This window comes from Pygocentrus nattereri, chromosome 11, assembly GCF_015220715.1.
Source record: "Pygocentrus nattereri isolate fPygNat1 chromosome 11, fPygNat1.pri, whole genome shotgun sequence".
Lineage (NCBI taxonomy): Eukaryota > Metazoa > Chordata > Actinopteri > Characiformes > Serrasalmidae > Pygocentrus > Pygocentrus nattereri.
Genome location: NC_051221.1, coordinates 5,277,117 through 5,291,780, shown reverse-complemented (window position 1 = coordinate 5,291,780; position 14,664 = coordinate 5,277,117). Strand labels below are relative to the sequence as shown.

Here is a 14,664-nt window from a genome sequence, read left to right as displayed (position 1 = left end):
CATCAGTTTATTAATGGCGTGTCCACTGTTTACGTTGATCATCGCTTCCATTCTTCAGTTTCTCCAGAGTTTAGTCTTAGAAGGGAATAGACAAAAAAGAAGAACATTTTCAGATCAATCAAGAAGCTGCTGGTGTTTTCTGAGCAATGGACTGACCAGCCCAGAGTCCAGACCGCAGCACTGAATGGGTTTGATTACTTCAGAAAATTAGACTGGACTGAAGGAAGCATGAAAACACGGCTTTATTAGAAACACCCACCTTGTGCTTCCACTCATTGGCCACTTTATTAGAAACACCTACCATGTACTTCTTTTCACTGGCCACTTTATCAGAAACACCTGCTTTGTCTTCCACTCACTGGCCACTTTATTAGAAACACCTACCTTGTACTTCTATTCACCGCCACTTTAATAGAAAGTGTAGGTTATTTGATTCTTTATTGACTGATTTCTGATAATCTCTGCGTTTCCTCCAGTGGTCCTGTCTCAGTCGGTGTGTTTGGGTTCTGCTCCTGCCATCGTTAAGATGGAACCTGTATCCCCCAGCATGCCCCATTGCAGCAGCCCCACGGCCCCACCCACCACCACCAAGCCCATCATCCCAGCGTCCTCTCTGCCTGGCAGCAACTGCAGCGACATTGACGTGAGTGCTGTGGGGAAAGTAAAACTCTGTGGGCAGGAAACAGATTATTGCCTCCAAATGGTTGCAGGCTTTGAATCGTTGATGAAAGATCTTTGATCTTTGTTCATTTAACACGTGTTTAACTACCAAAACGGAGGAAGTGGAGATGCCCGTTTGCCGAATGTTCTCGCTCCTCCTCCTCCGCAGATGAAGGTGCTGAAGCGGCAGCAGCGGATGATAAAGAACAGAGAGTCAGCCTGTCAGAGCCGGAAGAAGAAGAAAGAATATCTGCAGAACCTGGAGGCTCAGCTCCGCGAGGCCCAGCAGGAGAACGAGCGGCTGCGCAGGGAGAACCAGCAGCTCCGGCTGAGACTGGCTGGGAAAGAGGTGAGAGAGAGAGAGAAAGAGGGAGGAGAGTAGTGTGTGGTTAGGCCTGTGCCAGTGATGGGTGACCAAGTTACTGTGGTAACAAACCCCGAGTGACAGAAGAAATTTCTCGTTTGTTGATTTATGTTATGCAGATTTTATGCAAACCAAATTTTGAACATGTGAGGTTACATTCTACATCAAGAGTTCCCAACCTGTTGGAGTTTATGGTCCACCAACCAAAACAGCTTCTGCCACCCACAAGAAGCTTTAACTAATCTGATCGTGGGCTTCGTACACGGACATCCGGATATTTAAAAAAATGTCTTTCCCTCCATTTAAAAATAAAAGTATTTGTTCACACCAACAATATTTAAAAAAAAAAGCAAAAATGAGCGCAATAATAATAAAACCCTATGAAATTTGATGTTTTACACCTCGAGAAGAACGCTGAGTCCACTGTGCAAAACTCCGTGTTGAAAATACAGCCGCCGTTGATTTGCAGGACATCATTCCATATTTCGCTCAGAATCTGACGGTCCAGTTACTGCCAGAAAACACAAATCTGACCCTGTTAATGGTCGTCACATACGTTTAGAATAATTGAGTAATAATTTTTGATATTTGCAGCCAATGGGACCCCCAGTTTACAAGCGCTGAGCACCTCTGCACTGGGGTTTAATGAAAAGGTAAAGCTAAGTTCAGTTATGAACATGTCGTCCACAAATGACCCCGAACCCAGAACTGAAACAGAAACCCAGCCATTGGTGGGTAAAACAGTGGTGCAGCCATTGTAATGCAAAAGTTCTGTGTAGTTCCTGAACTTAACATATTGGAGGAAACAATAAAATAAAAGTTAGAGCACATTTTCTATTTTATTTTCTTTATTTTCGGTATGTTCAATAAAAAGACACCGCGCTGAAATTGGTCTGTTAACTGTTGTGTTAACTTACTGTCAGACACTCATATAATCCTGTGTATACATGTTCTCCCTGGCTCTGTTCCAGGCCGGTGAGTCCGGTAACAACAAGAGAGCGGTGTGTGTGATGGTGGTCCTGCTCTTCATCACCTTCAGCTTCGCTCCAGTCAGGTACCCGCACTGCACTGCCACCCACTGGTCTCTACAGACATACAGAACACTGAGCTGCTCGGAATAGAAATAACACTGCAAGCCAGGGGCCCCCAGTCTCAGTCCTGGTGACTCTGTACTCTGCGCCCCCGACCCCGCCAACGCGCCCCTCGTTAATTAGCTAATGAGCTCCATCAGGTGTGCTGGATGAGAGAAGGCATGAACCTGCGCGCAGCATGGGGTCTCCAGGACTGAGACTGGAAACCCCTGCCCTGTCTGAAAACACTGGGCATCGGGGCAGGAACGTAATCGGAGCATTTATAACGGGGTGGCCAGGTTTCACTGATTTCATCAGGGCCACAAACCACTAGGAAGAAAGTTGAAACGGAGGTCAGTGACGTTCTTCTGTCCACACAGTAATACATACACTTTGTTCAAAACGTCTCAAATCAGATGTTTTGCTGATTTTTCCACGTGAAAGTTTGCACGTCCTTTAGGGAAGGGATGTCCAACTCGACCACTAAAAGGGTCTGTGGGCCAGCTGTGTTTGTTTCATTTTTACATTTTGCTGTGACCCCAACTGGACAATGAAAAGTATACAAAAACCTTTAAACACTTGACCTATTCAAAAAACGTAAATAAAGACAGTTTTGTATAAAACAGTCGTCTACATTAAATACAGATACACTGGGCATCTATTATTTTTGTCTAACCGCTGACCCTAAGAAGGGGGACAGAGCGCACATTATGTTGAAGTGCATGCTGGGAATTGTTGTGCAGCTTACAGTGAAAAGGGGTAATATTAATAGGAAATTAAAATAATCTTGGTGGCCGAAGAGGGTTGGTCCACGGTTTGACACAGGGGCTCTAGGTGGAACATGGTCAGCATTTTTCAGCATTTATTTGCGGAATTTATTCCATTGAAAAAATGTCACCGGTGCAAAAGTTATGGCACATTCTAACTTACAGGGCAGCTGATCAGAACGAAGTTTGTACAGTATATCAGTCTTAAAGGCAGTGGTGCATAAAACCGCACAGATTTAACATTTACGGCATTTGGCTGACGCTCTTATCCAGAACGACTTACAATTTGATCATTTTTTTTACACAGGTAGGCCAAGGTGGTGTTAGGAGTCTTGCCCAAGGACTCTTATTGGTATAGTGTAGGGTGGTTACCCAGGCAGGGCACTGAACCCCAGTCTGCAGTGTAGTAGGCGAAGGTGGTGTTTGGAGTCTTGCCCAAGGACTCTTATTGGTATAGTGTAGGGTGGTTACCCAGGCGGGGCACTGAACCCCAGTCTACAGGCAGAGGTGTTAACCGCTACACTACACCAACCACTACATGTAGACCTCAGCAGATAAAAATAAAAAGCAAGAAAAGTGTAGCGTATTGGCCCTTTAAGTCTTTAAATCTACATGGGGAGAGTGAAATGAAGCTCTCCCTGTGACTCAGTGTGTGTAGTGTTGTCTGCTGTGCTGCACGTCTGCTGAGCAACGTCTATTTGAGTGGATTTTGGGCGACGTTTTATTCGATTTTTCCCTGGACTGTCACTTTACAGCTGGTTTCCAGATGTGTTGCTCTAGGAGCTGCTTTAGTTTCAGCTGCAGTAACTCTTACACGATTATCTGACCGTCCGCTCACTCGCTCCCACCCCTCAGCATCACAGACAAGAAGCTGGTGTCCGTGCTGGAGGAGGGGGCGGAGCATCACACAGGGAGACACCTGATGGTGTACGAGAAGGATCAGGAGCTGGGCAAGGCGGCGGCGGGCGACGGAGTGGTGGAGGAGAGGATAGAGAGCGAGGAGGACGGCGGGGAGGAAAGGTGGAGGAGAGGAGAAATGGAGAGAGACAGCGCGGACTCGTTTCACTTCAGGTGGGTTCGCTCATCACTCGGCATCGGTTGAGGAGGCTCTACAGAGACACACCTCTGCGTATTTTAATACATAATTACTGTTTATTTGCTGAATTTAGCATATTGGGGAATAATAGAAATTTTTTTCTCTGATATATATTATGTAATAATAACGATTACTATTCCAGTGTTGTTGTTGTTGTTGTTGTTGTTGTTGTTTTTATTTTTACTCATTTTTTGGCATCATGATATATTATTTTCAGAATAGTAGAATAGTTGCCAACTCCCACACTGAAGTACACTTCATTAAAATATAAGAAAGTAGTATCCGCTTTACACTTTTCCCTTTACACGTTCACCAAACACAATATAACGTGCCATAACCACCTCTCTCTCCCTCTCTCTCTCTCTCTCTCTCTCTCTCTCTCTCTCTCTCTCTCTCTCTCTCTCTCTCTCTCCCTCTCCCTCTCTCCCTCTCTCTCTCTCTCTCTCCTTCTCTCTCTCTCTCTCTCTCTCTCTCTCTCTCTCTCTCTCTCTCTCTCTCTCCCCCTCCCTCCCTCTCTCCCTCTCTCCCTCTCTCCCTCTCTCCCTCTCCCTCTCCCTCTCCCTCTCTCTCTCTCTCTCTCTCTCTCTCTCTCTCTCTCTCTCTCTCTCTCTCTCTCCTTCTCTCTCTCTCTCTCTCTCCTTCTCTCTCCCTCTCCCTCTCCCTCTCCCTCTCTCTCTCTCTCTCTCTCTCTCTCTCTCTCTCTCTCTCTCTCTCTCTCTCTCCCTCTCTCCCTCCCTCCCTCTCTCTCTCTCTCTCTCTCTCTCTCTCTCTCTCTCTCTCTCTCTCTCTCTCTCTCTCTCCCTCTCTCTCCCTCTCTCTCCCTCTCTCTCTCTCCCTCCCTCCCTCCCTCCCTCCCTCTCTCTCTCTCTCTCTCTCTCTCTCTCTCTCTCTCTCTCTCTCTCTCTCTCTATCTGACTGTAGGAATGTGAGCAGTGTGTTCAGTGATGTGAAGGATCTGGTCCTGCAGGACATCGACCGGCTCTTCTCCTCCTCAGACTGCAGACAGTTCAACCGCTCCGAGTCTCTCAGGTTGGCATGGCGACTGGGGTCACATCCCTGGACTGTTTGTGGTTCATTCATAGTGTGACGGAACTGCAATTTCAACTCGGCCCGAGACAATCATGACTTTGTCCTCCGTCCTTCATACTGAACTCTTTAGCTTGTGGCTCGACTGTCCTGTCAGATAAACGTGCTGTGCAGCTAGTTTTCATTCTACAAGTTGCAAACGGTGTAAATGTCCCCTGAAATGCGCAGCAGTGGTTTTAAGGGCAAACTGCATACCTTAAATGAGTGTTTGTCCAGGGTAAATGTACTTAAGTGTCTGTGCATTGTTCCTCTTCTTTGGGAACTCTTGGGCCAACAACGCCCTGTGTGTATCGCACGTCACGGATGGATGTTAAAAGTACGTTTTAGGCCAAAATCGTATCGAAACTATTGTAAACGATGCACAAGGCACCAAATTCAAGCCCATCTCATGTAAAAAGCTTCCGTAGTTTTTAGAAACATGAAATGGTTCCCGTCACCTCCACCGTAAAGAAATCTGAGTCGACAAGTTTCTCTAGGGTGGAGAATATTATATCTAACTGCTCTGAATGACTTTCCTAGAGTTATTTACAGAAATTGTGAACAATTCTCTCTCTCTCTGTCTCTCTGTCTCTCTCTCTGTCTGTCTCTCTCTCTCTCTCTCTCTCTCTCTCTCTCTCTCTCTCTCTCTCTCTCTCTCTCAGGCTGGCTGATGAGCTGCGTGGCTGGGTTCATCGGCATCAGATCGACAGGAAGAAGTCTGGTGGGAAAGCGAAAATCGCGCAGAAGGCAAAAATAGCTCAGGTGAGAAACCAAAGCTCTGCCACAGTCAGAAACGCAACCGCAGACTGAAACATTAGCAACAGTGTGAAACTCGGCTCAGCGTTTTTTCTCTGCAGTCACACTGCTGTTGAATTTCCTTCAGCGGCCCTCGGGCCCTGAACTGGCAAACTTCGGTTCACTTCCTAGCTACGTTAGCTGTAGGTCTGCTCAGACCCATCTCTGTGTTAAGGTAAGAAGGTCTTATGAACTGTTCTGACCTTGACCTATTTCCTCATATTGAAACAGAATAAAAGTCCTTTCTGTGCTCTAGGAGCTACGCTCAGATTTTAAAAACAGGCTGCTGTTCTTCATTCGGCATCCAGGCTTATTTCTAAGAGCCTAACATGAGGAGGACTCTCATACCTTTTAGCCTTACGATATACACGTCGAGAAAGTCCAGGAAGAGCTCCTATCCAGACTTTTCTTTTATTAGAATACACAGTTGAGACTGCTCCATATAATTTAATTTGAGTGATGCTTTTTTAATTCCACCTCTGCGTTTAACCCATCCGTGAAGTGAAACACTACATGCACGCTAGTGGATGAGCACACTTGCCCGGAGCGGTGGGCAGCCCTATCCACGGCACCCGGGGAGCAGTTGAGGGTTAGGTGTCTTACTCAAGGACACATCAGTCATGGACTGTCAACGCTGGGGATCGAACCGGCAACCTTCCGGTCACAGGGCCAGTTCCCTAACCTCCAGCCCACGACTGCCCACTAATTTATTATTATGATGTCTGTCTTCTATAATGAATATTAAATGAACTGCCAACGAATGTCAGATCTTGATTTGGAACTGGCTAACAGAAAGTCTTAGTCTTGATTCAGACGGGATGTGTCCAGGTTTTGGTCTGCATTTAGGTTTGGCTGCTACAAAGGTTCAGTTTTGGTCTCAGGACTCAGCTACTACCAAAGCTTTGGCCTTGACTCCGACTCTTCTACTAGACACCGCTAAGGCTCGGCCTAGACCCAGACTCCGCTGCTACAAAGACTCGTTCTTGACTCGGAATCGGTTACACCAAAGACTCGGTCTTGTCTAGCACACATCTTATACAAAGGCTCGGTCTCAATTCAGACTCGGCTGCACCAAAGACTCAGTCTTGACTAGCACACTTCTACTACAAAGGCTTGGTCTTGACTGGGTCTCTTCTACTAGCTACTGACAAGTCTTGGTCTTGACTCAGACTCTGCTACTACAAAGGCTCGGCCTTGACTCGGACTCTGCTACTGCAAAGACTCGGCCTTGAATCAGGAAATGGCTACCCTGCCCCATGAATCTTCAGTGATATTCATGGGTCAGTGAAAGTAGGTGCCCTGATTTATAGTTGAATTTGAGGTGTTTGCCGGCTCCCTGTACAGTAAAGTGTAAAAGGTATTACGTGATTGTTTATATGTTCTGTGTATGGCACTGCACTGTACAGTGAGGAGCCGTTCCACATTCACCCTAAATATCAGTTACTAGTAGTTCTAAATGATGCAGCGTACTAGATTGTTTCTAGTGGTGCGTGACACTGGCTGTTTACATGCAAAGATTTTTGGCAATCCGATTGAATACAGTCAGATTACAGTTTCAGACTGAGGTGTTTATTCTCACTCTATTCAACAGTCTGACGAAAATCATCGTTTACGTGCTCACTCAGTAATCCGATTCAAAATGACGCGCATCCGTGGAGCAGCGCTTAGAGTGAACGTTACCATGACAGCGAGCATCACATGAGTCCAGTCAGAGTGAGATGAGCAGCAGTGAGCAGTGCTTGTGTATTTAACTGCTTTAAACTGACGTCAGACTCAGAAAAACATCCTTCACATGTACTTATAAAGGAAGCGGCAATAGGACGACGTCGGTTTCTGAGACACATAAGCTGGACGTCTGTCCCACCGCCGTCTTTTAAAGATCAGAGCATGAACTTCCTCCCCTCTGCAGACCAGTTTCTGCTCCGCCGTGCTGAACGGTATAAACTCTCTCTGTGACGCAGCGCACATGTAGAACGGACTTTAACTTTCCGATAGGGAATGTAATCGGATTCAGGCGTTCACACGGATATTATTCTCCTATTTAACAGATTATTTAGAGGTTTACCCACCTCGTTCAGTCAGATAGAAACTGTATCCCAAATGGCCACAATCGGATTAGACCATTCCGATGGACGTACTCTATTCTGGGTGATCTTGTAGTCGGATTATTAACGGATTATCAGGCTGCATGTAAAGGTGGCTACTGTGTAGGCGACGTAGGACTAAGATAACATTTTCTGGTGTACCTGATTTGGTTTTGGTCTGTTTAAAAAGCTCCATATTGTGGACAAACAAGTAATGTTGTTTCTCATTCTGATGTTTCTCTCCTGTAGCAGAAAGCCCAGCACAGAAAGACTAACTTCTCCAGGTATCTCCCCATCGAGGCTCATCGCTCCATTGAGAGGTAGGAACATTACATTTCCCAGCATGCACTGCTTCAATGCAGATTGAACGAGTACATGCTCTGATCTTTTTTTCTTTCTGGTGATCAGTCAGCTGCAGCTGCTGCCCGGTCCGGAGGTGAGCTACAGCGATTTCCTGGACGCGATTGACCGGAGAGAGGACACGTTTTACGTCGTGTCCTTCAGACGGGTAAGAGACACTGCACCAGCCGCAGAAACGCTGACAGCACAGCATTTCACTGCGGAAGTGGGAATGTTAGGGTCAAACAGAAAACGACTTTCTTGGATTCTGGGTCAGCAAAAATGATTTCCATTTTAAAGTCATTAGGCCTATAAAACCACTATATAGCACCGTGCGGATGATTTCGGTGGTAATTTCAGAGTTTAACAAACCAGTGTTTGTTGATGCGTTCAAGCATCACATTATACACCAAAAATAAATAAAGAAATGGCACATCTGGTGGTGGGTTCTCTGTTTCGGTTTCCAGCTACTCCTGAATTTCAGTATCACACCAACACGTTCAGAGATGTCCAAAATTATGAACAACTGAGTGGAGCAGTGGGGATTTTTCTAAAGCCCCACTGGGGCTGGATTAGGTTTATGTGGGGAGGTGCTGTAATTTGAGTGATAACTGGTAAGATCAGTGATTTTTAATCCAGTTTGAATCTGAAGTGTATAATAATTGCAGAGTGAATTACCTTCTATAATTTGCAGAACCTGGGTGTCCTTCTGTAACAGTAGTCTTGCTCTATTTGACCTTTTGAGCCGGCTAATGGACTTCAGCACCTCCTGTCTTTTTATGGTGAACAGAAGACGAGGCTAAAACAGAGCCTGACTTGCTTCGTTTCAGGACTACTGTCATCTACAACATGTTTGCTGATATTTTCAAGCACTATATTTTCTTGAATCTAGTCCAAGACTCAACTCTTTCATTTTTAGATGCAAGTAGTATATCTGTAAGTATAAGTATAAATAGACATGCACAGGGGGTAACAGGGGAAAGAAGTACTGCACATATAAGAAGGATAATTGACACACTATAATTGACAAGTGCACTAGTAACAATAGAAAAAGAAGGGCCACCAACAGCACAGATGACTGGCAGTAAGAGTGATGTAGGTGGCAGTAATGACATTGCATTGTGAATATACAGTGTAGTACTGTGTGCAGAAACCATGATGCCGCCGTTCTGTCGCTGCTCCTCTTATCTCTAGTTTTAATCGTATCGCTGATGTGAATGTTGCGATCCCGACCATATGGGGTAACTTTGGGAAATTCCACAGAGTCCGTATCCTATACAAATCAGCCAGTCAAATCCGGACCAGTTACATTACAGAACATCCCCTGATACTAATACTGATAGAAAAGGGCTTAACAGGGACCGTGGAAATTACGTCTGATGAACGGTTTAATTTCCTCTCTCCGATCTTTCAGGATCACCTGCTTCTTCCTGCTATAAGCCACAATAAAACCACACGACCCAAGATGTCTCTCGTCATGCCAGCGATGACCGTCAATGGTGAGATAATCAAAACGAAAAAGCATTTTTAAGCATAATAATATTGACGTTCTGTATTGGCTCTTGTGTCCAGGTGTGTATGTAGTAGGAAGGGAAGGCAGTGCTCTGGACTCTGCAGTGTAGCTCTGTGGTTTTGATTGTTTTGGTAGTCCATCCACCCAAAGCCTGCTGTTCCAGTCGGTCACGTTACTGACTGTTTATTGTACACTGTAAATAGCTGAGTACTTTTTGTTTCATTTCTGTGATTAATAGCCTTATTAATACCTTTTCTGTCCATTTTGCTGTTGAAGTAGAGTTTAATATTATCGAAATAACTGGTATCTATAATACCGATAATACGAACAAAAATAGAAAATAAGTTCTACTGATAACGGTGCGGCACAAAAGTGGATGTACTTCTTTTACATGCATATTTATAAACAAACACTGCAACTATTCTGTGCTCCATTTAAAAATGTTACACTGTGCTTTCAAACAGGGAGAACAATACGATGCAGCTTGTGCAGAGGCACCTCGTACACTCCAGTAATACATTTCAGTGTTATTTTAGGAAAATAATCACACTGCATGATCAATCATTCTACTGTCTAACCTAAGATTCCCATTATAATTTTAACAATATAAAGTTTGATCAGAAGGGGCAGCAGTGCACACCTCAAGCTTCGCTCATGAGCCAATAAAAGTCCTTGAAAAGGCAGCATATGTTGCTCTGTGTTCAGCACAGAGTGTTCCCTCTGTGTTCCCTCTGTGTTCCCTCTGTGTTCCCTCTGTGTTCCCTCTGTGTTCCCTCTGTGTTCCCTCTGTGTTCCCTCCCCCCATACCCCCCTGCCCCTTTAGCATGAGAAATCCTTGATTTTCAATCAATCATTCAACCATCATTTAGTCTCGGAGAACATCAAGGGTGCGCCTCATTTACAATGTTGCCGAGTTAGTACAAAGTAAGGGACTGCTGTTTAAGAACATATCAGATGATAAAAGTAATTTTAATAAATGAAGACTTGGATCAGGTAAGCAAAAAAGTGAAGCAATAATAAAAAGGGAAAAAATAAAAAATAATAAAACAAATTAAAACATACATAAGATGTAAAGGTTAATAAAATCAAGTTCAAATAAAACGAGGAAGAGAAGATAAAATAATGAACTTATTAAAATGACACATTTTCCATTGAACAGCTGTCCACGTTAGTTGAGCTTGAGCCCCGAGAAGTAGGCAGCGTTTCTGCACGTTGTTGGTTTGACTCCCACTGTGCATCGTATAGGCTTAACTCGCGTTTGTGGATGCAGTGATGTTTCACGGCGTTTCTGTCCCCTGTGCCAGCTTTTCTGGAACATGTTGCAGGTATCAGTTTCAGAATGAGAACACTTAAGTTCCATACCTTGTCGTTTGTACTGTTTTTGTTTAAATATACGTCAAAACAGGTTTATAAAAGTTTGCTTTCTGATTTTATTTGCATTTCAGCACTTTGTAGTTTTCATGGTCCAGCACTTGTGATTTTTATTTTTGTTTATCTGGTCCACATAAACACACCTCAGAAAAAAGTAAATCACACCACCTGCCCAAACTGTACATTTTATTATTTTATTATTTTATTATTTCCAGTGCACTTCTTTATACTGTTTGGTTTAGTTTTATAACGTGACTGCTGTACTCCTCTCTCGCTCTCTCTGTCTATAGAGTCAGTGTATAACTCCTCTCAGGGTGGTTATGAGCTGATGATGCAGGTCGACTGTGAAGTGATGGACACCAGGATCATCCCCATTAAATCCTCAGCAGTCCCGCCCTCTCTCAGGGACCCTCCCCCGACCCCGCCTCCTCACCACCACCACCACAGCAACCACACCCGGCAGCACCACGGCAATGGGGCGGCGGCGTCACGGCAACCGATACACAGAAGGGGCGCAGAGTATCAGATCAGCCAGTCAGGATCAGTCTGAGAGAAAAAAGGCAGAGGAAGGAACAAAGACTGAGAAAAGGGGAGGAGGAGACAGACGGTGGGCGGAGCTTGGAGAGTGGACGATGAATTGGTTCTAAGAATGCAGAAAATCTCAATCTGCAGAAACGTTATCGGTGCGATGTTGGGAAACACACCCAGAAAAACATCAGCCAAACGCTTAGTTTTCTTTGTGTGTCATGAAAGTGTCCAACCAGCACGCGTCCAGGTAATTTATGAGAAAACCCATTTCTGAAAAAATGAAATTAAAATGAATCCACTGCTGGTAAAGAGCGGTGCTGTAGTCGTCTGTAGGAGACGAGCGCACAGGCGGGCTTTCTGTATATTTGTATGGATAGTTTTTGTTTGTTTGTTTGTTTGTTTTTGTTTTGGGTTCCTGCTTGGCGGTGCAGCTTTGATGCGAGTCATCAAACTGGCGTTTTTATGTTTTTGTTTGTTTCTTTTTAAAATGTTTAGTTTTTGTTTTTATGTCCACAGAATCCTCCTGCGGGTATTTAATGAGAAATCATGCTTATGATAGGTGTATATATTAGAGTTACTGTGTGAAGACTTAAATCGTTCCTGCATTTAAAATACGTTTTTATATATAACATACGCCTGCGCGCGCGCGCACACACACACACACACACACACACACACATATACACACACACACACATATACACACACACACCTATCCCATGTTAAAAAAAAATTCAAAAGTCCAAATATGAAGCTTTTGTTGGTCTTAACGACTAATCCTTATTCAAACAGATGCGGTAATTTAGTGTGGAAGAGCTTTTCCCATTTTTCCAAATATTGACGTGTATAAATGTCCAGACAGTAAAAAACTCTTCCACTCAGCATCGACGGCTTCAAACCGCTGAAAACACTGCTGAGCTAGTTCCTGTTCGATGTGAGACTAAATATTTTCTAATCTGTACTCTGACCAGCCAGAGCCATCAATCTTCTTCTTCGTGGGAGTGTGTGTACATATATAGTGGGGTCCGAAAGGCTGAGACCACTAGTGAAATGGCTCCTGTTTTGCATTCCTTTCTAATTTAGATCTAATTTACGTTTACGGTGGACGCTCTAATCCAGAGCGACTTACAATTTGGTCACGATTTTTTACACAGCTAGGCCGAGGTAGCGTTAGGAGTCTTGCCCAAGGACTCTTGGTATAGTGGAGGGTCCTTGCCTGAGTGGGGGGGTTGAAGTAGTGATGTCGAAGTAGAGCAGAATCTTGGTTCAGACTTTGTTAACTTTCTCTTTATTCCCTAATGAAAAGCCACCGAGGCTTTCAGTGTGGTCTCAGGCTGTTGGACCCCACCGTGTGTGTGTGTGTGTGTGTGTGTGTGTGTGTGTGTGCGTGCGCTGGTTTGGAACACGGCTGCACTGAGCGCAGACTACGATGTGATTCGCTTGTAAATAATGGTGATTTGTCAAAAAGCTTTTTTTGACTCAGTTTTTGTAATAATTTTATCAATAATATCATTTTCAGTTTGAAATGTGACCAGAATGAGTCGTTTTCTCGTTTGTCCATCCCAAGTAAGCGGTACTGCGACTCCTTTCCCTGCACAGTAGCACAATCCCACAGGACTACATTGGAATTAGATGTTTTTTGTTTACTATTCTAGTTAATATATTGGATAAACATAAATATGTCTGTACAAGGCGACGTTTATAGCCGTATTGCGGCCATTATAAAGTAGAAATTGGACCGTTTTTTATATTTGAGATTTTTATATACCCGAGGCCTCGTCCGTGTCCGTTCAGCGTTGCTGTCCTGCAGCGTTGGAGCCCCAGATTAACCATAAAACTCCAAGCAAGGGCAGTGTTTATAAGGCCACATGACACCTGTATAAGCATTTCATTACCACTAACGAACATTTATAAACACTTATAATGGCTTATTCCAGGTGCTGTAACACTTTGTGATGAATTAGCGAAGGAGGTCTTTATGGTCACTGACGCTCGGTGGGAAAAGCCTTTAGAAAGCTTTATGTCACTCGTTACAGGCTTATGTAGCCGCCCCTCGGTAAACCGACCCAATCTCAAGTAGTGGGTCAGCATTGGCGTCGGTACTTCAGTCGAAGACGAGTCCCGGAAAAGGACCTTTGTATGTTTTCTGGAGCTTTGTGCTGCACCAGAGGAGCCTCTGGTGGGTTTCTGAGGGTCAGTGCTGTCCACTGTAAGTCCAGGTCTGCTGTTTGTAAACAGTCTCTTTCAGAACTCATCATTCCTTTTGGCGTTGTTGTTGTTGTTGTTGTTGTTGTTTGACACATACGCAAACATTTGTACCATGAATTGATGCTGAAAGCATGCAGGTTCTTTATGGATGGTTGAGGGATTCTTGCTGTAAATAGGTTGAAGTTCTTGTTGCCTTTTTTAAAAAGTTTTTTTATTTATGTGAATTTCCCGTTATTTCCCGTCCCCCCCCTGTCCCCGTACGGCTGTGAGAGAATCTGAACCACTGTTTTTTCATTCGTTTGTAGAGGAGAGGTGAGAGTTTGCTAAATAAAGGAATGATCTGGGGGAATGAGCCTGCTGTGTGGAGTGAACTGGCCTTTTTAAGGTGAACATGATGTGATTGGGTATCGCGAAGAGGCTTATCAGCAGAGAAAACGCTGATCCTGAATCAGAATCAAAGAGCTTAGCTCTCTATAGGCACTTATACAATAGACAGTAACAGATTAAACGGAAATAGATTAATAGAAACGACATTTTCAAAATCATTCACATCGTTTCGATGCCCTATTCAGTGGTGTTGATGGGAACCAGACATCTGAAGAGTTGAATGCCTCTAAAGGCTCCTTACAGAAATGGTTATGAATTCACTGGATGCTGCTCGTTTACAAACAAGCTTTGGGTCTGGACTGCACTTTTTAATATTCGGTCATGGTGGAGGGAGACGTGCAGGGCGCTGTGAGGCAAAATAGTCCCCAAAGAAAACTCATTATTCCAGATTTTCCACTATTTTCCATCATCAACATT

General features: G+C 44.3%; 1 protein-coding gene across 2 annotated transcripts in view; it reads left to right on the top strand.

Moving 5' to 3' along the window:
• The window catches only part of atf6b (activating transcription factor 6 beta), a 32,457-nt gene extending 18,244 nt beyond the window's left edge, over positions 1 to 14,213 (top strand). The window contains exons 8-17 of one of the 2 annotated variants that reach the window (XM_037542535.1): positions 477 to 643; positions 830 to 1,009; positions 1,996 to 2,078; positions 3,717 to 3,932; positions 4,879 to 4,986; positions 5,685 to 5,784; positions 8,154 to 8,221; positions 8,310 to 8,409; positions 9,655 to 9,739; positions 11,415 to 14,213. In XM_037542535.1, coding sequence (XP_037398432.1) covers positions 477 to 643; positions 830 to 1,009; positions 1,996 to 2,078; positions 3,717 to 3,932; positions 4,879 to 4,986; positions 5,685 to 5,784; positions 8,154 to 8,221; positions 8,310 to 8,409; positions 9,655 to 9,739; positions 11,415 to 11,674 — 1,367 coding nt within the window. In that variant the 3' untranslated portion in view covers positions 11,675 to 14,213. Of the gene's footprint in view, positions 1 to 476; positions 644 to 829; positions 1,010 to 1,995; positions 2,079 to 3,716; positions 3,933 to 4,878; positions 4,987 to 5,684; positions 5,785 to 8,150; positions 8,222 to 8,309; positions 8,410 to 9,654; positions 9,740 to 11,414 lie in introns of both variants that reach the window. The other variant, XM_037542534.1, reaches the window with a different exon arrangement.
• Positions 14,214 to 14,664: the final 451 nt, after the last annotated feature.